The 23,816-nt window shown below is 37.2% G+C and overlaps 1 protein-coding gene across 3 annotated transcripts; it reads left to right on the top strand.

The window, feature by feature from the left end:
- Positions 1–4,063: 4,063 nt before the first annotated feature.
- LOC133533626 (forkhead box protein O-like) lies at positions 4,064–23,792 on the top strand. 3 transcript variants are annotated; one of them, XR_009801908.1, is made up of 7 exons: positions 4,064–4,423; positions 5,085–5,185; positions 7,149–7,403; positions 8,600–8,796; positions 9,450–9,637; positions 9,945–10,472; positions 21,663–23,792. XR_009801908.1 is itself a non-coding variant. In XM_061872635.1 (6 exons), the coding sequence occupies exons 1-6, from the start codon at positions 4,184–4,186 to the stop codon at positions 10,125–10,127; spliced, it is 1,167 nt and encodes a 388-aa protein (XP_061728619.1). In that variant the 5' UTR covers positions 4,066–4,183; the 3' UTR covers positions 10,128–10,609. The 3 variants fall into 3 exon arrangements, 1 of the variants encoding a protein (XP_061728619.1); XR_009801907.1 differs by having other exon boundaries at positions 4,066–4,423; positions 7,146–7,403; XM_061872635.1 differs by lacking the exon at positions 21,663–23,792 and having other exon boundaries at positions 4,066–4,423; positions 7,146–7,403; positions 9,945–10,609.
- The last annotated feature ends 24 nt before the right edge of the window (positions 23,793–23,816 follow it).

Consider the following 23,816-nt stretch of genomic DNA (forward strand, 5'->3'; position numbering starts at 1 on the left):
ATTACAGTACATTTTCGTAGTGTGTGGGCCGATAGTCATTTTTCCCGAGCGCTACTACGAGTCTTCATAATCTATCGGAGACAATAAATAATTCGGATATTCAGGGTAACCCGGCGAATGCTGAAACTGCATTAAACAAAAGGACCTAATAGAGATATTTATTGCTTTTTCCCGTATTTTCAACAGATTACAACGGAGAAAATTTATTTCGGCTATATTTATAATATTAGCTACGCTAGGTAGTCTAGTCCGTTGGTGGTTGTGTTATCAGTTTGTATATATTAGAGATTATTCTATTGACCCATTTCCAATTTTAGAATCTCGAAACTTCAAGCAAAAATCACGATGACTGCAGAGCACCTCCATTCTCCTCATTATTTCCAAATCAATTTATTATTTTTTCTCTATTCAATCAATACAACTTTTGTCATTGGCAGACCCGTACCCCAATTTATTTATTTATTTTGTTTAGTTTTTATTTTATATCTACTGATTAAACTCGTAACGTAGTCTTCTTTTTTTAATATCTTAGTTAATTAACGATGCGTTTCTTCTAGTTCAGTTTTCTTTGCTCAGTAAAATTGTACTTATACTCTGACATTATTATAAATTTTAAAGTGATAATTTAATAGGTACGAGTAAGTCAGGCTGTCAAGTAACATATCCGCGACATGACTTGTGGACGTATCGCGTTAAGCGCCTGGTAGGGTCTCCTGGCGACATATCCATCAGCCCGTCGACAGGCCATTTGTTGCGTGTGTTTTCACACTTGATAAATCGCCGGACTTGTCCACATTTTGCTGGATTTATACTCGTCCAATTGTTGCACATACATTAACTCGCCGGATGATGTTTCATTTATAATTCAGTTTCGAGTCCTTCGTATGCGATAAACTAACTGCGTAGGTTCATTTTAATATCATACTCTAATGACATGATGTTAAAATATCAATATAGTAACGTAGGACTCTTTAGATCCTTCAGGAAGTTCGTTAAGTTGTATAACCATAGAAACAAATCATATTATGTTTAAGTTATTTCTAGGGTGTGTATAAAATACCTGTTGCTACTTGAAAAGTCTTAGTACTCGTAAAATCGAGGCTACCTTGTTTAAAATTGTACTTTACACCAGAACACCATCATATTCATGCGACATCGTTTGAAATTCCAATCGGTTGGGGATAAAAAATGTCTCAAATGAGGACGCCGTATAATCAGTGGCGGATTAACCGAACAGCAGAAAAAGCATATGCTAAGGGCCCCGCGCCTAAGGGGGGCCCCGCGCTCCAACCCTGACCAATCTGACCATGCGATTTCGGCATGCGGAACCGGCCAAGTTCGAGTAGAACTCGCACTCCGCGGATCCTGTACTACCACATTTTATTTACAATGTTTTTTTTTTCGTAAGTCAGTAGCGTGTCTATTTTTCTTTACGACGATACCAAATTTAAAGATTTTTTTGGCTTAAGCAAAGACCTAGAGCAGACCGAAGGTGCAGAGTGTCTCAAAACTTTTGTGCATGGCTAAGCTGCAGGAAACAGCAGCTCTCGGAAACGAACAAAAGAAGATACTGTGTTTAAAAACATATTAGTGAAAAGTAAAGAAGGATGATTTATTTACTAATTATTATTTCAAATAACAAATTGCACCTTACAGCTAATGCCTAAGGATGATCAGCTTTGAGCGCGTAGGAGGCCAAAGGACGCGCTCCTCTACGGCTGGCCGGGCGCCCAAAATATGCCGAGTTGTTGCAAAGCCGTGATACATATGATCTAATTGTCAAAATGTTATAAAAAGAAAACATCGGGACCCCTATGCAGGGCTTTGCATTCGCATAAGCCAGATGTAAAGCCCTACATAGGGTCCGACACCCAAAGCATCCCAGCAAGTCGCACTTTCGAGCAAGAACTAAGGCCGAGCAGCAGGCGAGCCGAGATCACATTGGTTCAATTCCAAACTCTGTTCTCCTACAATTCAGTCTTTGCATGGTGGCGCGCCGCGATTGAACGCTCCGGGCCTCCGCCCTTATACGGAGCTCGGCCTACGGCCTCGTTCACACTCTGGCATTGGGTTCATTCTAGGCTCTGCTTTCCTGCAGCTTGGCTTTCAGCTTCGCACGGGAACGCTACGAAATCGGGTGGTCCGATCGGTCCGGATATTCAGCTCGTGGGGCTCAGCCTTCGGCCTTGTTTTTTGGCTCACTTAGTCATTAGTTCCCACTTCTTAGGTCCGACTCACTTTTCACCTATTTTTACAAGCTTTTATTAAACTTAATAATATTGATGTTGTTAAACAGTATCCCTACATGCTTTTATTTAACTTGCAATACTCGTAAGTTGTTTTCAAAACCTGCAAAGCATCTGCAAACTATTTTTTGACCATTTGTCAAAATTTGGCAAAATCGGCCTAATCTGATGATGAAAACCGAAGGTAAGAAGGGAACCTATATAAAAGAAAGGAACTGTGATAAAATAACACAACTTCATTAAGATTAGGCTCTTTTAAAATGGATAAGTATAAAAAAAGAGGTCGAAATTCCTCCCTACATTTTTTTCTTTCGGATTAAGAAAAAGGTTTTTGGAGACCGTTATTTGTTTTGAAAGACCTTATCCAACCATACGCCACATTACAGGGTCAAAGCAAAAAAATATCAAAGAAAAAATATTTTGTATGAGAGGTATCCTAATTTTTTTTATAGTTTTTATTTTACCCGTTCTGTCGCAATGCATGATTTATGTATTAATGCCAAATTACAGCTATCTAGCACTAAAGATCACGGAGCAAACCCTCGGACAGACGGTCATGGTGAAACTACTTATATAAGAGTTTCTAGGTGACTACGAAACCCTAAAAAATCGGGGTGCGGGTGCGTGTCCGACTCGCACTTAATTTTTTTTTCAAACCAGGGGGCCCCGCGAGCTATTGTGCTAAGGGCCCCGCGCCTTCTTAATCCGCCCCTGCGTATAATCTACGACGACATAGAAGAGTGGGGACATGGCCACATTTTACGGAGTTAATGTCTCAAACACAAACTGTATTATAGCTTCGGAAAATCTGAACGTATACCCTTAAAGATATTAGATCCATAACAGTCTCTTACTGCGGTAAAAATGAATCGGCGCTCTCGCGTATTTCATATTTTTGCATAACGCTCCTCATACTGAACATTTCCATGGCACACTGCGAGAAAATCAAAGTGATTTACATAAGCTATAGTGGTAACCAGAATGTATGCATCGTGGATCCGGACTTGGGTATGTCGTCACTGCTAAATAACTCGTGAACGATGGCAGGAAAAATACAAGATATTACATTGTCCTTTTTTGTTATCCTTTTTTAATAGCATTTAATTTCGCAATATGTTTGTGAAATATACTTTGTTATTGAAATAAAATTCAAAATTCATAAAATAAAACTGCAGAGAAAGAGATAAAAGAAAATTGAAACGTTTCTTACGAGACAGAAGGACACGAATTTCCTATGATTTAGAAGAAAAACTTCACATATTTACATAAGACGAAACGATACCGGTAAGTGGCAGTTCTCACAGGGCACGCAGAAAATTATTTATGGACTCCTTTATTGCTAAACTTCATTCGTTGCTGCGGTCGCTTTTATTCCTTCGACGGGAAAAAGTTGTGAGATTTTATTGCCGGTGTGAGATAGGACACGTTATTGCACTAACTTTTAACGGTAGCGAGAATTAAAATAGAATTTTTGTGGTTAGCAAAAGTGGTCGCCCGGATATGTCCGACCTGCCGATTCGCTCGCTTTATGGTCGGCTATTTATAGCCTCCTTTACCTCAGCGAGCTATTTGACTACACTGCCACTACAACATAGTAATGCGCTGATACTTCGCCGCATTAATATGCGCACTGCGCAGAGCTTCACGTTTTTTGTACCTACTAGGGTTAGTAAGGACTCGAGTCTTATGTGTTACTGCGTATAACACTCATACTTCTTGCGTTATTTTTAGTAACGAGCGCAGTTATTTTTAGTCTAAAAAAGGTAATAAAGACTCCATCGAGACATTTAAAGTTTCATATTTCTCAAATATAAAAACGTAAGTGTTCTCTAGAGAGGCGACACGAATTTTAAACAAGAACTTAAACCGCCTATTAAATGACTAAAGTGTGTTAAGTTGAATTAAATGTAAGACAGATCTTGCCAACACTATTGAATATGCCTAGTGATTCGAATTTATATGACCATTTTTACATAAACGCATGTCTATTGCAGAATTCGATCCGGCATAACCTGTCGCTGCACAACCGGTTCATGCGGGTGCAGAACGAGGGCACGGGCAAATCGTCCTGGTGGATGATCAACCCAGATGCCAAGCCGGGCAAGTCTGTCCGGAGACGGGCGGCGTCCATGGAGACGTCGAAGTTTGAGAAGAGAAGAGGGAGGGTGAAGAAGAAGGTACGTATCCTTATAAGTTACAAGAAACTTCCTTCCACTGCCTGGGACATATATTCCTGGCAGCGGACTAGTCGTCCTGGTGGATCATTGTCCCGGATGCCATTGTTTATATGGTATGGTATAAGGTATGTATTTGCAAAAAAATTGCGAATTGTCAGTTAACAGTGTCGATGTCGCAATTGAAATGCCCTTGTAAGTCATCATTCCAAAACTGTTGCTTGTAACTTTATAAAGTACGTACCTACCGGTTTATGGAATTAAGATTAGAAATAACGAAGTCCTACATGAATCCACTCTGAAGAACTAATGATCCAATGTACAATAGCCAGTTTCCTTACCTTGTGGTTAACCAAGTGACGCTATTTTTAAACCAAGTTAACCTAGTTACTAAAGTCATAGTCATAGTCATTTATTCATAATATTATGAATTTCACGTCAAAAAAAAAGATTTTATCTGTTTTGACACTAATAAGATCATTAAGCAAATGTTTTTATCGTTCACTTCAAGCAAATAATGATTACCGTTTATTTCAAAATGTTACCACCGGACTTTTTTTATGAAAAGCTCACGCGTTGCTACTTGTTAGAGTTATTTTTAATTCACAAACCTGAAAATGTAGGATATTTTAGTGCTTATTAATAAAATGTGCTATTCTTACAGGCGGAGGCATTAAGAAATGGCGCCACAGCTGACGCCACTCCCAGCCCCAGCAGTTCCATCTCTGAAAGTCTCGACATATTCCCAGAATCACCAATGCACAGGTACGTAAAGATTAAATAACTATATTTTCCTGCTTATTTTAGAAGTATTATTATAGATTTTATCATTGGAACATAGGTAGCGGCTATTAGACTTAGTTACGAGATTTCAGAATCAGATAATAGTCATAGATATGACGGGAACTGGAACAGTCGTGGCGTGGAGCCAATAAAAGAGCACGATGCACTTTAACAACATAGTTGTGATACTAATTTGACAGAAAAGCATAACAATTTACCTACACGGGCAAAGCTTTCCAAACCCTGCCAAAATCTCGACGCGACGCCATATTTTATTAAACGGCACCCAGTTCGAAATATTGAAATTTTATTACTGCTAGATACAAAGTGAGGCACGCACGAAACATACACTTTATAATAAAACCATCGGCATAAAGCGTTGACCAAGCCAATAAAACTGAGTTATAGCAACTCTGCTACTTTATGATAAAAGGTTTTAAATCATGCACAACCATTAGATGATGAGTTATGTGGACGTTGGATCTCGTCATTTCGCCAATATTTAACCTTTTTATTGCCGAATATCGGATAGTGAGGATAATCTACAGTTATTTTGGATGGTCTTTGTTCGTTGGTTCTCAGCTAGAGTTGGTAAAAACTAGAGTCTTACGAGTCTACATTTGAAGAATTCGACTCATTTTCACGAAACTGCGCGTTCTGAGGCTTTGCGGCGGTGTTTTTAGGTACCGAGTCGAGCCAAAGTCAAAGTGCTTCATAATTCGTTCTTTATTAAGTCTACCTAAATAGGATAAAAAAAAATGTCTCAACCAAACAACTTTGCGTAAATCTCACTTAAGAATTGTTGAATTAAATTGTTACGACACAACGTGCCTTAAAAATTTCTGAAGTCTCTTTTAACGGTAGTGAGAGAACAGAAGACTCAAGTTTTAATGTTTTTTAAGGTTCCGTACCTCGAAAGGAAAAAACGGAACCCTTATAAGATCACTTTGTTGTCCATCCGTCCGTCTGTCTGTCAAGACCCTTTTTCTCAAGAACACGTGGAGGTATCAAGCTGGAATTTATATCAAATACTCAGGTCTACTGTCCCTTGGAGCTGTGAAAAAATCAAACTTCTAAGCCAACGCAATCAAAAGATACAGCCGCTTATGCCGCAAATTTGCGACACTCAAGGGAATCAAAACCTACAGGGTACTTCCCGTAAACTCAGATTCTTGAAATTTGGTACGAAGTAACGTCTTATAGCACAAATAAAGGAAAAATTGCGAAAAACGTGAATTTTCAGTTACATCATATAATAATATATACCTACAGGTTTGTACGGAACCCTCGGTGCGCGAGTCCGCGAGTCCGACTCGCACTTGGCCGGTTTTTTGGCTTGACTCCAATTCGAGTCTCAAAGGACTCCAGAGACTCGACTGTTTACCAACACTATGCTCGACAACGGCCGAAGCACATTTCTTACGTTATATTGTCATCAGAAATACCAATAATCGTATCTCCGCGCTGACCATTGAATCCTTTTATAGTGATCGCTTCATTTACCGTTATGATTTTTATTTATATGTTAGAGGGCGATTTAGGCATTAGATTTGCATGTTTTCTCTTCCCCTAGATATTATTTAGTTATACAGTTTACTTAGCATTAAGGTTTTTTTCTGCTGAATATTTTGATTATTTGCACAAAATTTTGGATAATGACGCCAGTACAAAAAAGACAAGCACCAATCAAAACTTCACTTTTGAAAAGCCCAATTGATTACAAAAATATGATAGGAGATAGAGATAGTCTACGTGATCAAATCCATCATGCCGTTTGAGCCTTAAAATCGTGCTATAGAAATATTTAAACATAACATTTCTTATAAAGATATGGGTAAAAATTACTACATCTAGAACTAACTTGTCTTTTCTAGTACTGATACTGCACTATCCAAAGTTTTCCTTCAAACCATTTATTTGACGCTTGTTCGCTTGCGCGTAGCAGCAATTTCCAGCTGTCGCCAGCGAACGCAGACACGTTCCGGCAGCGCGCGTCGTCCAACGCGTCGTCCGTCGGACGCCTGTCGCCGATCCCGTCGCTCATCGCTCAGGAGCCGGACTGGGTGGACTACGCGGCGAATACCGACTACGGGACGGACTATACGAACACGGATTTCCAAGAATATGCTCCGGCGGCCGAGCTGGCGGGGTCGCTGGCTGACTCGATGAAGTTGCAGGGAGCCGATCCATTCCTAAACACGTAAGCATAGACGAAGCAATCTCAGGGAAATACACTGACCCTACAAAATTTTTGGCCCATATTTTTATTAGGGCTAATGTATTTTTGCAAAAATTGTTTTCAATCATTAAACTAGGTATCTTTAACCTAATTACGATGATTTCAAAAAAGGTCTCAGAAGGTTATATAAAAAAATATATATATAATAAATAATTTCCAACTTAAAATATATCGTTATAAAAGAGAACATTAACAGACAGAAATATAAAAGTTAATGATAATAAGTCTTAGCTTGGCATCTATTTGGATGTAACTCTATTAAAGTATAATATGTAACAGTCTAACAGGCTATTTGTGGTACATATCTCTATTTCGTCTTGATTTTGGCCTAAAAATTCTTCGTAACTTGTGAAAATGTAAAAAATAGTGCGTCACGCCACATAGTTAGTTTTGAAAGTAAAAAGGATCATATCAGGTGAACTTTTTCACTGCGCCAATCCGTAAAGTGCACCTGATATTAGCTCTACCTAACAACAAACATACAAACGTAAAGGTTAACGTATAAGAACGATATGAATAATATATGGTCAACGTTAACATTTTAAGATATGTGTGACGCACTATTTTTACATCTTCAATCTTGAGTAATTTCAACCCAGAATCTCGAACACTTGTAACTTTTTGTACTTGAGAATGTTTCGACTTTAAAATGCCCTAGGATTAAGATAGATTTAGTACGCTTGAGCGAGAACAGATTTTGTTTTGTAGTTTTTATGTTGCTTGCCTATTAAAATGAGTTGAAATCTGTTCTTTGTAGAAGCGGTTCTTATAGCTTAAACTACCTGAACCTAGAGGTTATTAGCACCAAGTAGAATTTAGTTTGTGACAAGTTAATATTTAAGATTTTTTTCACAGAAGCGTTTCAACATTAAAAATATTTGGAAAAACTTCATCGGAATTTTTGCGTAATCCCCTGGAAATAGGTTATCAGCTCGGAAAATAATCGCAAAATATTGATAGTGGTTATTACAAAGTATTTTCTATTACCGAGCATGATAGTTAACCACCAGCTCTTGTAAATCAAACGAATACTACGACCAGTACGACCACGACTATCATAATCACGCTAATATCAGGTAAACTTTTTTCTTCCACCAGCCCAAGTCGAAAAGTTTACTTTATATTAGTTCCAAGATAACTAACCCCCAACCCCGCAGGTACGTGCCAACAACGTCATCATCATCGACCGGCTACCGCTACTCGTACTCGTGCCCGCAGCACCTGCACGGCGGCTGCGCGTGCGCGTCGATGTTCAGCCATCCCGCGCACCCGGCGCATCCCACGCATCCGCATGCGCTCGACCACTTCGTCAGGCCGCCGCCGCCCGCTGATCCTGCTGATATTATGCATACAGGTAGATTTTCAAGGAGAGGATGACATCGGAACATTAATTGTTCGGGGTAAAATGAATGGATGAATTTCAAAGCAAGTATACTGTTTATTGTTTCTCTATTGGGGTGAATGATTCATAATCCAGCTGATGCTCCTCTAGGTATGTGATGGACTAACCTAGCGATGATTCAACCTCACCCTTACCAGTACCAACCTTATCCTAGAATCAAACAGGATTCATCCCGTGCTAACCCTGTTTGCGGATTCACTATAAAAAAAACCTAAACGACGAGTTAAAACTTAAAAGCGACAGCCCCGAAGTGGTGGAAGCTCGCAGATCATCAGTGGCAGATCTGTAATCAAATCTTGCAATTCATATGTAAGTCGGATGACAATGCAATATTATGGTACCATCGAGCTGATCTGATGATAAAACAACGCAAACTAATTGTGTTTAAGGTTGATAGAAGAGTCTCGATGAGTATTAGTTGCATGTGAAAAGAAAAGTATAGTCAACGATGAAATCTTGTACCAAAATTTTTTTTTTGGTATATCAAAATTCCGAACACGTTAAATCAAACATAGCGTGGTTTGACTATATTGACTTTACACTGTTGTATTTAATTACCCTGCTTGTTGACTTTATGTTTGTATATCGTACATTTTTGTCTACAGAAAACAGCCAAACGCAGATGGTAACGACGTCGGACGCGGCGTTGATGAACGGTGGTATGATGGTGCAGACGGCCATGCCCACCACCGTTATGGGGCAGATCATGGGCGCGCTTAACACGGGGCTCGTTGAGGACCTCAACCTCAACATTGAGTCACTGGAGCACAGCTTTGACTGTGATGTTAATGAGGTATCTCAGCCAATATCTGTAAGAAAACCGTTACGTTCAATTTCAAACAAAACAATTTTAAATCTCTTTTCTATTAGGTACTATGGATTCAAATTTTGCTACCAAATTTTTGTTGTCATTTTTCATAAGTACTAAGTTTTGATCCATGGGCTCCACAGTCACTGCCAGATAGTGTAAAAGCGACAGCTAAATTTCTAGTAAAATATACGAGCGCCATACTTGACGTTGCACTTGACATGAGAACTTATCGTGGCCGGATTCTATGGCAATGCTGGCGACATACACTAATCACCCTTTTGGTCCATAGGTGATAAAGCACGAGCTCAGCATGGACGGCTCGTTGGACTTCAACTTCCCGCAGCAGCAGCAGGCCATGGCGGCCGAGGCCGACAGCCAGTTCGCGGCGCCCGCGCCGCCCGTGCCCACCACGCTGTCCGGCGGCGGCGCGCCCCGCACGCCCTACTCCGCGACCCCCTCCTGGGTCCACTGAAAACCTCAAAAACGACTACACGGACAGTTACCTACTTATTGACTACCAGAGGTTGTTATCTGAGTTAATTTCCTATTAAGTTCGATTTTTGTTACTTCGGCATTAAAGTCAAGATTTTTTGTTCTATTGTCATGTTAACTAATGTTAGAATTTTATTGTTTAGTGTAATAAGTGGACCGTTACCGCTCGTTGTTGAAGTGTCAATTGTATTAGTGGTAGTAGGCTTTAGTGTTAAGCTAGGTGGAAGCTTGTGATATAGATAGGGTATTGTAATCCGGGTAGTCGCTTGGACCAGGAGGGGACGCAGGTTCGATCCTGTATCGTCGACACCGACACCAAACAGAGGTAACTAACTATTTCTTTGTTTAACTCACCAGAAAAGGTCTACCCTAAGTATTAACATTTATCCAAATAGGGAGCAATCTCCCTAACCCCTTCCCCCAAAAACCTTTCCTTTCCTTCTTCTTTCCTTTCCTTCTTTATAACCCTTTCTTAGGGAGATTGCTCTCTAATTGGATAAGTGCACTCAATAGTGCAAATAAGGAAAAGTAAGACTGAGAACAAAGTATTTTCCCTTATTGAATAGAAAAATGAGAACAAAGTAGTATTTATTTATTTTAGCTAGCAATAAATTTCCGGTATTTCAGCGATAATCTACAGAAGTTCTTCGGTGATAGTTCTACCCACAACAGAGTCCAATAACTTGCTCGTCGGTATCGCTTCTCGCTACTTTCTTCAACATTTAGTTCACGTTGCTACGTTTAGAGCTAATAATACGTAAAGAACATCCACAAAGGTTTTCCGTTATTATATAAACGGAGTTTACAGAAAGCGGACTACGGCAGATAGCGACTGCTATAAAGATGAATTTAAGTAATACAAAATTTAAATAAACATACATACATAAGGATCCCCCTGTTAAACGCTACGCTCTGGCAATCCGTTTTTAAAACAAAGTTTGCACGCTTTTAACATTATTTTAGAAGTACAAGCGATTCTACCGTTTCAACATCGAACGCTTACAATACAGCTAAATTTTGTATCGTTTCATAAAATCGGCATAAACTCGACCTCATTCGTCTATTTAGGGACGCCAAGTCTTATATTATTTCGAGTTTTCTGCGAAAACCTTAGCGCCAAACCCAAACGAGTATTTAAAACATTTGCAGAGTAGGTACACCATCAAATAGGTAAAGCAATTTTTTCATTTAATATATGCCAATGGCAGGGTCGAGTGGAGAAATTGAGGGAAGGCCTTTGCCCAGCAGTGGGACACTAAACTAGGCTAGGAAAAAAAATGTACTTATATATTTTTTATAACCTAACTCTCATTTAACAAATCGTCAGCTCAGAATACGTTTGTGCCATATCCATTCATGAGCATAATATTTTTTTAAGGATTCCTAAAATAGCAAAAAATATACTATAATTGACACTAATCGGTTTTGAAAATATATATTTTTCAAACATGTTGTGCCATATACGTATTTTATAGGATAATTTACACTCTGTTAACAGAAAATTATCACGAAAATTGTGACATATCCAAAACTTTGTGTCATATCATACATTGTACGTTTAACATTTACTCATCAAAAACGGATATGGCAATAATAAAAATTCTTTTATTTCATGATTACCACTATATTCAAAATATTTGTATAGTACTCTAAATAGGAAACATATTTGGCTAAATGAAAAAAAAATGTTTTGTTTCATTTATCTCTGCAGCAAACCAACGTGAGTAGCATATAGCACAAACGTAGAATACCCTGATGATTTGTTCATACCGAAAGGTAGCTCCTAATATCAAAGTATCTAGCTTAAAAATAAAAACTTTCCATTCGATTACCGATCTCATAAAATCATTAGCAATTGCAATGCAAATAATAATACCCCTCTACTTTTGGCAAAGTGACCTCTCCATACTGCCATCAGCAGATTCTTCACTAAAATTTGCACTAAATGCCAGTTCCTAAATTAATTCCAAGCAGCACTTTGCATGCCATATCTGACAGATAAGGCTCTTAGCAAAGATAAAGGAAACGCATAAAACCAAATATCTCCGACACGACGAATATTTTATTTTCAGGAATTCTTTTGAAGCCAATGAGCCGAGAAAAGTCGCTGCCAGAATTGGCAGGACCTTAAAATCTGATGGCGAGATCTCCTCATTCGGGTTTACGACTTTAGGTATTACAAAAGATAAGTACGTCACTCACATTCGCGTTTCTTTGTACGCGGATTATGAGACGTGATATGTGCTTTATTTATGAAAAGATATAGTGAGAAAAAATGTACGCACGGCGTCGACGGTTACTGGCGCTTGATATTGTTTTGTGAATAATTTCGCAACCAGTTTTTTTAGTGAAGCAGTGGTGGAACAAATGTCAATTCTTATTTTATTCGATTTTATTATATTATGATAATAAATATATGGGAAAGAAATCTAAAATTTCGGTTGGTATTTTTATTTTTGTCTAGAAATGTTTAAATATTTCGATACAATAATAAAAGATTTTTGAAATGTTATTAAAAAAATTTTTTACTGTTCAATTTTTTTTTTTACTAACACAAATAAACAAATCTATTTTAGTTAGCATATAAAAACACGTATTCACTATAAGCTCAAAACCATTCATTCAATAAACAAAACGGTATAAAATTTGCGCGCAAAACTTTAAAATAAAATCCCCGTTCATTCTTCAATTCACATTATTTATAATTAGATTGTGATTGAACGTGGTCCGCGAGCTCGTGATTCAATTTCACCAATGAACGGACCTATTTGCGCGCTAATGAGGGGCCCCGGTAATTAATCATATCATTCCCATTCACTCGTTCACTCATTCATTCATTTTTAGCTCGGGCGGTTCGAGACCGATCGAGAAATAATGGAATCCCACGAAAAAATGCGAAAGCACAACGCTAGATTACTCCCTCCAGTAATGACTTGTTTTTTAGGGTTAAAAAGAATGTCTTTAGCAGACGGTGGGTACGGTGCTATTTTCTTGTTAATTTTTACAGATTATGGACAACGCCGTGAAGTTAATGGCGGGGATAATTTGCTTATTCTTTTTTAACGAAACGTGATTTTCACTTCCATTAACAGGCTATTTAACTTTTCCTCTCCAAAAAAATGATATATCTATAGATTTCAAATTTCGGAATTTCAGTGGGTCTGTTCTCTTACACTAACGCGTATTGAAATTGGATCGGATAACGTTTTGTTAGTATCTATGTCCAACGCTATTACTTTATTTAAAACAGCAAATAACCTTTTTCTTATGCGTTCACACTGACCAACTTTTACTATGGGACAATTCGTCTGTTTCATACATTTTGCTGGTCTGATGTTTAAATTTCCCATAGGATAGTCAATTTAATTTCGCGATTTCGAGGTTGCTCAGTATGACCTAAACATTAATGGGTCTCTTTCTTTGCCTTTCGTTCTGTTACATACTGTAGGTATATCTGTTGTCGCTAAAGTTCTTTCCGAAAGCCGGACTTACGGCCCGATTCGAAGAATAATTAAGACACGTTTAAGATCTTTAAAAGATTGATATCTAAACGACATGTCAAAATTGACGTTTCTTTCGATTCCGCTGCGATCCCAATAAGGTTTATCTTTTTTTTTGTGCGTAAAATAAAGTCCAACAGCTTGCCCATTTTGGACGTACAATAATAAACTTAAGACTAATCAAATATACTAAAAGTAACAAAACATTAACAACAATACTATTTCAAAATAATTTTAACCATTTATACACATAAAATATTCATTTAGATTGTAGAAGCTTTTTATTAATAGCCATGTCTTGAGCTTATCTTTAAATGCGATGCCATTTTCCGACTTAATATATTCATGTAAATGATTAAAAATCTTAATTCCGGAGACATAAGAGCTCTTGGTAAGTATATAACTAGAAGATCTAACTGTACGACCGATCTACGATATTTCTAACGTCAAAATGACATTGACATACAAACGATATCTAAATGAGAACTTATCTAAACCAGAACTTATCGTTATCGAATCTCATTCTTCAAATTGGGCCGATAATTTCTGTAATTAAATAAAACTAGAAACGCTTTCAGTAAAGATTTTCGACACCCGCTCTATAGTTAAAGATACACCATTTTAAAATCAAGTCATCGCTCTCAGCAAGATTTTATTAGCAGCTTCATTTTCATAAAGCACCCCTCAAACTTCCATCGTTTACCAACTCATCCTGTATTCCGCCCTTCGTAATTACTAGTCCTAGCACCTTAACACACGATTTCTCAGCACTTGTTAAAAGTTTTCAATTGCGTTAAGGGCCTCCTTACGCGGAATTTATTCATTATTCCTCACTCCGCCTTTATTCTTTCCTAATAAAAAGCGCCTTTGCTCTCTTTTCAGTGCGAGGGGGCACCGAATGAGTATTTTAAATATTTGCCGCATGGCCTCTCTGATGAGTAATGAATTAAACATTTATTACGGAATTTTATAGCGATGTTGAGTTTTTTTTTTTTCATGTCAAAGTTGAAGGGCGTTTACTTGTTATCTTATTAAATTATGGTGTTCCCGTTCTGATTTTTTTTCTGCTAATTTTAACATTAGTTAGGTTCAAAGTTTCTAACCTTAGAAGAAATGAATAGGTTACATATTTGTTCCTCACAATGTCTTCCTCATTGCGTTCAAATCTATAAGAAAATGGAAAGACTTTGTCTGCAATAAGTTTTTATTTGTATAATATGTATACATAAGAAATTTGTAAACTTTAAAAAAGCAGACCGTATATACATTAAATTACACTTATTATTTTGTCTCTTTCCCGTACATGGACAAAATAACAATGGTGTTTCGAACATTTACGAGGCGTGCTCAAAGCCGAAGCCAACAAAATTACACTTATTATTATTACAAATATTCAAAGCAATCTCAACTTCAGTTTAAGCACGAGGTCTTTGAATTAGAAAAAATCTCATTAAAACACATCGTGTGAAGCTCATTTTGCGAGGGAAAATGTAACGCTGTCAATTTAAAAAGTTGCTCGATTTTTGCCTCCAATATAAGGCGGCCGATGAGCGCGGCATAACCAATAAGTCTTTACTTTATTGTTTGAGGAGTTCGCGTCAGTTTGATCACTTATTTAAATGAGCCCCGATATGGTTATATTGGTTATGGCTGTCGTGTCGCCTTTATATTATTTCGTATTACGTGTCCTGGTTGTTAGTTGTTGGGAATACTCAAGTTGGTGGGAAATTGTATTTTTCAATACTTTATTATTATTTCTCGTGTTACTACTTATTTTTGATTAAAATTATATCTCTCGATATACAAGGTTTTTCAGCACATATAATCAAATATGATAATATAGGTATGTAGAAAGGAAAGTGTGTATCTATAGGAACTGGGAAGTCTAACTGTATTTTTGTATCAATTATTAGAAATAGAAAAAAGAAGGCGCCATTTAAGTCGTTTAATTCCAACTAATTCCTTTGTAATTAGAAAGGTCAGGCCCAGCATAATAACATCGCAAAACGTATTGAAATCGTGTTAGATGTTACTGTAAAGAGCGGGTTTCTAAACTGGCCGGGTAATAATGTTATGAGTATAACTGTAATTTCAATAAAAATAAAAACATTTTATAAAATGAGCCCCCGCAACAGCAACTGACATTATCCGAAACAAAAGTTGTTACCATCCCTATTTTAACGAAATGCGAAATCGCCATCCTCCCCCTAACCCTTAAACTATCAAAATTTATTCGACGTCTCATTCTTTCCGCAACATGAAACCGAAAATTCTCCCTAAAAATTGTCCAACTTTTAAGGGGTGTATATAATTATGTAGTCGCTTAGCATTCTTCGGCCGCGATCCACAAATTGGATTATGTACGTGGCCGGGGTCTTTTTATGATTTTACTACGGGATTCAGAACACCCGCTTATAAAAGGCATTATGTTAGATTAGTTTGGAGTTTGGCGCTCGGTTTTAGGTGTAAAAGCCGCTAAGTGGCACTAAGCTTAAACTAGGGCGTAGTACTTGGATAACTACAGTACTTCAAATTTTTATTTTTAAGTGCCATTACAAATAGAAGGGATATCGTTTAGCGCAACGCACAACGCATGTATTGCTACTTAACAAGAATGTACCTACCATCTTATGTATACCATGTTTATCGCAATAAAGTATTTCATTCATTCATTCATTCAATATATAATGTAATCCAATGGAATCTGTTTCTTAACTTAGCTTTTGAAAGATTAAGGGATCAAGAGTATGTACATACCATGATATCATGCACAATCGACAACATCATGTGTAGACGGAGAGGATTGTAAACATTTTTGGAACATGATTACGAATTCTGTATAAACTAAAATAGTCGAAGTAGGTATTTTTAGGGGCTATCTACCCTTTTTGAAATCAATGACAAAACATTTTTCTGCAAAGTAATGTAAAAAAGTTATACTTGTTTTATTGTTAAAAAACCGTTGTTTCAGCGCGACAGCTAAAGCTTAAGCCCACTCAAAATGACACATGCCAGGCTTAGGCCCTATATATTCCTGAAAATTAGGTCGCGCGTCGCAGGAATGTTCCTGAGAATATGGGGCGCAGGCGGCAGTAACATAACTATCTAAATAACAACACAATCACACATGATAGGCTTAGTCATTATTCCTTAAAATTAGGTCACTTGAAAGTTCCTAGGCCCACGTGGCAGGGCGTTGGGCGTGCCCGCGCCCCGCCCCCGGCAACAGGTGGCATCTATGTACGAGAGTCGAGACAAAGGTTTGTGGGCAGCCAAAGAGTTGCGGGGATACTTTGGGCAGCCGAGTGAGTTGTCGATTTGGTATGTCACGGAAAACCATAGTGGCTTGAACCGGCTTAAGGTTTTTTTTTATTTATTTCGATATTTTCAAATATTTAAACTTTTTTTTTAACAATATCTTTTAGCTGTTAACTATATTTACCTATTCACTTTGAAAAATGAGTACTTGTGTTCCAGAGATCAGAACCCTTGATCAGCGTTGAAGATAACTGATTTATTACAGATTTACCGACGTTAACCGTGACACCTGATTTTGAAAATTAAACTGAAAACAGAAAAACCGCAAACAAATAACCAAATTCCCCCCGAACCAAATGACAGATATTAATTCAGTTTACAGTCAATTTACAAAAAAAAAATTGTAGATAAAATAAATGGTTAACTGAAATAGGAACTAAAATATGTACTCGAAACAACCAACAAAATATTTGTAAGCTATTGTATTTTGTGGAACCAATTAAAAAGTCTGCAACTGCGACGAAAAATGCGCAACTGCCATTGGAATGGCATTTGATGACGAAACGTAGAGAAACTATGCCATAAATCTGACGGGGCATCTCGATCTTACATCTTAGGAATGCAAATGATTTTGTAATCCACAAATATGTTAGCGCCATGGAAATTTACCCATTATCAATGCCAGATTTGTCCATTTATTTGTGGAAAATTATATTATATACGAAAATTTGTTTATTTATGTATTTTCTTGCGGTGTCATTTTCAAACAATTTTTACTCGTAGTACCTATATTCAAATATTTCATTTCAATTTAAGAAGAACGTAAAACACGCAATCGATAAATATATCCTAGAAATCTAACGCTATGTCTTCTATTCTGTAAGTTCTATCGGATAATTGAAAATCAATAAAACTATTCTGTAATTACGATTACAAGTTTTATAAGTAGGAAATTCGCAACGATTGGCGATAAATTAAAACACCACCGAAGGGAGTGTTTTAAACCGACACGAGTTGCGAATTACCTTTTCGCACGTGTGTTGTACAACGTTTTACAGTACATATGGCTCTTTAAATTTTCGACATACACAAGTATCCAGAGGCCGTGAGTTCAAGTCTCACCCAAGACAGTAATTTTTCCACTTTTAAATTTATTCTAAGCTTAATAGTTCGCAGACGTTTCTCCTTGTTAAAAATTAATTTAATACACAAGTATAGTGCTAGTTACCGCGGTATGGCGGAAAATTAGCGCCATTTGTACTGTAAAAAAAATCTTACCTACACAGAATATACATATAATTTTTTCTTAATACGCAAATGAGATCTCAATTCGGAGACATCGAGTCGCGAATAGGCCCGATCACACTCTAAAGGAAGTGTGCCCTAAATAACTCGTAGTTAGGAGGTCAGCCGTCCCCAGCCTGAATATATTCACGCTCTCACCGCCTACCGGATTCTCTCGATACTCAACGACGCCTATGTTTTATAACCCGTGACATCCGAAACTCGATTTATTATCGCGCCGCGAAAAAAATCGGAAATGTTTTTGTGGAAATTTCGAGGACGTTTACAATTGCGGGGATGCTAATAGACGGTCGTAAGTTAGCGCCTGTCGGTGGTTTAAAACTGTGCCAAGTCACTGGGACCCGCAGGGCGTATTTCAACGTCTGGACAGCTACATGGACGCCGTTACATGGATGTAACACAATGGATCTAGGGCAAGGAATAAATATTAAAACTTATTCAGGAAGACCTAAATCATACCCATAAGATGTCTATACGAAATAAAATTAATTTTATTTTGACACTCGCAGTGCCTGCTAGCCTAGAATACTTCCAGTTATCTACGTCACACTATGATTACTAAAAATGTCAGAAGAAGCTTCGCTGTGTTTATCTTAGCTAGTTTCAACTGATGAACTTACTAAAACTGGCTGGTAAATACAAATACAGTCGCCATCAGATATATCGTAACGGCCAACATGGTCAAAACATGCAAGTGCAACATATTAAACCTGTCCTTACTAATTTTGAAATCTCATTCAAGTGTGTGACACATGTTATTTTAATATGACTTTACGTTAGGAGGGCGGATCATAGAACATCATGATACATATAGAGACTTTGTTTAGAGATTTTTGAATACCTCAGCTGCTCCGATATATATGATAGCGACCGTAGAATCGATGTTTATTTAATATTATAAAAGACAAGGACGCGCTTGACACAATGACATAGACGTGCGTTCACTAGACGGCAATAAAGCTCGCAATAGAATTGGGTCGGGACTGGCACGATTAAGATAACCTAGCAATAAAACAGATAAATATACAAACTGGTCGTTTCAGACAATAAAACACTCAATGAATAAAGGAGAGGAATCGAGTGAAATAGCTTCGGTTTTCGATTATTGTTCGAATAGTATATTTTGGTAATCCTTTTAGAAGCCTACGAAGCGGAAACCGATCAATAATATTAACCGACAATAGTGTAGATTTAAATTCAAGGGTTTTTTTTATATTTTGCTCAATAATCTCTAGTTTGGTCTGTCATGGCAGGTGTTTTCGTCAGAACAAGTGCCTGCGCCTATTCTTAAGGTAGATATTGTAACAAAAAAACCGGTCAAGTGCGAGTTCGTTTACCTCGCGCACCGAGGGTTCCGTACAAACTTTCAATTTTCTCATGTAACTATAATCACGAAAGTCTTTTGACCAGAACTATACTATTAGCATAAATGTGTACAGCGCCATCTATGGGCAAATTGGCTAATAATATTCATTTTTTTTAAGAAGTTGTCTTTAGTGTAATCTGCTAACGGGATTAAATTGCAAATAAAATTATAAAATGTTTTGTGTTAATTAAAAAAAAGTTATCAAGAAAGTGATCTGATTTTATTGTTATTATTATGTAAAATTTACATAACGAGTCGCACCATACGGGTTCCAAGGGGGGGTTAAGGGTTGGGTTGATATTGACAATATCAGGGATTCTTAAAATTAGCTTCGGGAAAGCTGAATGTCAAAGTAACGAAACTATACTCTTCCCACTTTTTTACAAACTTATAGTAATTTATGTGTCCTTAATATGCGTCGCTAGTGGTATCACCTCGACAAAGGCGTTCAGACGCCTCTGTCATATCAAACGACATCTAATTGGACTATAGACTAGAGGTCATATTTTTGACAATATATCTTACGCTATTTAATTGTAAAGGTACGATAAATATACGTGTTGGAATTATTCTGATACTACAAACTTATGTTACCAAGTGGGTTATTTTCAAATAAATCAGTTTAACCTTATTTACCAATGCACCTGTGCATTTTGTTGGGTGCCAAATTACGGATACCTCTGCTAAAATTAACTAATTCATATCACACATCATCATCGTTAAGCAACTGTGTTGCTTTATCAAGAATCCTAAACCGTGCAAAGTCTGACTAGTTCCCCTTATTAGTGCCAGAGTTATTTCTGGCCTCTCATGCCAATTACTGCACCACATATAGGAATCGTCTCAAGAACGCTTATTCTGACCAATGACTCACCGAGAAAGTTAGTTACAATGAAACAAAGTTATTTATTCTAGCGAAAAAAGCGGTGCAGGACAAAGTTTGTACGCGACGAAGTTGGTTTCGGTGTTGGCCGGCGGAAAACGATAAGTTTGTGGCACTATACGTCGCTGAATATGCGACAGATTTATCGGGGATTCTTGCAGGGCTGCGGGAGGAGAGTGTGTCGATGCGGGTGGCACGATTGCTGCAATTTCAAAGCTAGTAGTGTACATTTAAATGATGTTTACTTATTTGTGACAACTGGACCTGGTTTTTCAAATAGGTAAACAGACGAGCGGACCCCGGACTCAAATCACAAGAATAACTTTGTAATTATGTAGGGAACGAACACAAATTTCAATAACAGAACTTTTATGAGACTCAAACATATTACGTGTCAACGTGAGTGACTCAATTCTAATATATTTGACGAACAAAAGTTTGCAAACCCTGTACAAATCACCTCGCTTAAACGGAGCCAAATAAACATATAAATATTTATACATAAAAATTTTATTAATTAAAAACAGCTATTATTAGCGGCCAAGCGAACAATGTTCTAAAATAAATTATTTTTTATAGCATATAAATCTAATGTAGCCCAGTATGGGATCTTAACAAAAACCTATAAATACCATACCTAATCCCATTTTACAAAATACGAAAACTACTTTACGATCCACTAAAACTTGCTCTAAGCAAATTCAATCATTCCCAAGTTCGGAAAATCTTGTGGAAATATCGAGTCGAGCAGCACTGGCGGTCGTCACCTGCGGGCGCGGGGCGGGCGCGGCGGCGGCGACGCACAGGCGGGCAGGTTACGATTTACACTCCACAAACTCAGCAGAAACTCTGCCCGAACGAGAAATGCTGATAATCCCAAAATTCCATACCGAAAAGACTTATCCGCAACTCTTTTCGTACAACTTACGCTTTTCATAGACGGATGTAGCCCGAGTGAGAATTACATCGAGATTACTACGATGCTGGAGCGTGACGTTTTTATTGACTATTCGGATTTAATTAGAATGTAAATTGCTGCTCGGAAAATACTCTATGAATATCATAGACGCGATAGAGTGAAATGTCAGTTCCCCTAAAACTTAAGTCAAATATACGTTAGTCTAGCAAGATCTCTTGTCGATAGTTTTTATTCCATAATAGTTTAGTCTGTGTTTATTTATATGCGTTTGTTTTTTGTTTCAGGTTGCAACGCTTTTAGGATTGGAAAACTTCTGTAGCGGTAAATTAAAGTGACGAGCTTTATATCAGCATTTCCAAATTCACTGTTCATCACAAATGAACCGCGCAACAGGAAACCTACTCTAGAGACTGAAACCAGTGTTCTTAAACAAAATCTGTTAGTAACAAAAACAATCTGGTGCGACATAATGTTAAATTTCGAGTGATATTTTGGACGAAGTTAGTTAAGATTTATCGACCTCGCGTAGCGTGTAGTGGACAATCAGGCCAATTCAAACGTGCACTGACATCTAACCGATAGTAGAATGATATGAGTTAGCTGTAATTCGCGCTGGCGTCTCACTCGCACTAATACTTGTGTGGACAAGTCTGAGCGATATGAACGCGCGAATGACGACTAACTAATATGATTCCATTATAATTCTAATATCGGTTTGATCTCAGTGCACGTTCGAATTGGCCTGTACTGTATATGCCGAGTTGATTTCTCATCGTTTTAGTAACGTCACCGCTCTGTCCCCTCCGAACACCTAAATCTATTAATAGGTATATTCAAGTACCTCTGAAGAACGGGTAAGTGTGTCTGAATTTATTTCGGATGTAGAAAATGTCTCGTTTTGCGATAATGCCGTTTACATAGTACTTATGTCGCGATGTCTGTCCGTAACCATAGCTGTAACTCAGTCTTATAAATAGGATTATTGGTTTGGCCTGTAAATTTTGGTTGCATGTAAAATAAAATATTGCCTCAAAATTAAGATGCTGATACTTTTGCATCTGTGATGATTTGTTTTGTGGGCCAAAATTTGTAGATGTAGGTATAGAACCAATATTAAAGATATATATTACTGATTGATTCCAAAGTGAAACTGCATGATTCTTTGTAATAAATTCTCCTTTACAATATTGTAACGTAGGTACAACTAGTAAATTCTAGTATAAAGTGTACCAATGTTTGTGTATACATAAATGTTTTCTGCAAGAACTGGCACCAATTAGATAGTAATTATTTGTAATACGCCATATTATTTGTGTTATTTATTATTTACTAAGAACCTGTACCTCTGAGCCATAACGTACCTACCAAAAATATATACAAATATTGCTCAACCTACTTGACGCCAAATATAGATCGAAATCTATTATTACGATTATAATCCATTGTTTTTTCAGTGAATTTCCGCAGGCATTATGATTAAATCACATAAGTACTTCTTTTGCATTTTTATATAGGACTTGCACTAATTTTATTGGTACGATGGTAAGAGATAATTATTGCTCCGATAATTGTGCCTATTGACATGAAATGTTGAAGATTTAACAAAGTTTAGTAGCAACGCGTTTAAGAAATAAAACAAACCATAAAAAAAGTGCTCGCTGAAAAGTTGACGCACAAACCAAACCCGTTTTAGTCAGATCTCTAGTCCCAGATATTAATTTCGTCATCTAAGTACAGGATTTACTCATTATTTTAGCTATATCGAGTGTTAGCATATAATCGCTATGAAAACAAAAAAGTTCATTCTGCGAATTACCTCAATGGACTATTTGTGATAGATGTAGCCAATAAGTGTTCAATTTAATATGTGTATCATGTAAGGTCAATTCTTGTACTTTTGGCGTCCATTTTTATATATATTTTAAAAAACATTCGTTTCGCTTCGGCCATTGATCAATTCGGTTACGCAAGTTATTTTATTTTTACATTATAATTATATTCACTGCTTCTATACTTATCTACGTATATTTGCAGCTGAAATTGGTGCTATAGATACCTTGTTCGTTTGTGACTAAATAAAATTTCGTTATTTTCGGGTTACGTTTAGAAATATAATGTACAAAATGAGCTCGCATTTGAACCACCAGGAGGTGAACAATTTTATATTATTTCTATCTTGTAGTTACGGATTAGTTATATTAATTGTGGCTAAAAGTCAATCAGTTACTATGAGTGGTTTGCGGATGTTCGACATCGATTTTAACGTAGGTGTTGGGAATTAGTAATCTGCCAAATATAAAATACGTAATCTTGAGCCATTTAGAAAGATCCTAATGTGTATAGATGACGTACCTAAATTTTAGGCATAATTCGCGATTACACTGCTGCCGAGCGAATACCAGTTTTGATTACGGAATAGTACGGTCGCCAAATCTCAA

Source organism: Cydia pomonella, unplaced genomic scaffold (genome assembly GCF_033807575.1).
Source record: "Cydia pomonella isolate Wapato2018A unplaced genomic scaffold, ilCydPomo1 PGA_scaffold_186, whole genome shotgun sequence".
In the NCBI taxonomy this organism is placed as follows: domain Eukaryota; kingdom Metazoa; phylum Arthropoda; class Insecta; order Lepidoptera; family Tortricidae; genus Cydia; species Cydia pomonella.

Excerpts from the sequence above, each read along its gene's own strand:
- LOC133533626 (XM_061872635.1), top strand. The coding sequence starts at position 4,184 with ATGCCTAGTGATTCGAATTTATATGACCATTTTTACATAAACGCATGT. Across the intron at positions 4,424-5,084 it reads GAGGGAGGGTGAAGAAGAAG|GCGGAGGCATTAAGAAATGG; the intron begins GTACGTATCCTT and ends CTATTCTTACAG. Across the intron at positions 9,638-9,944 it reads TTGACTGTGATGTTAATGAG|GTGATAAAGCACGAGCTCAG; the intron begins GTATCTCAGCCA and ends TTTGGTCCATAG.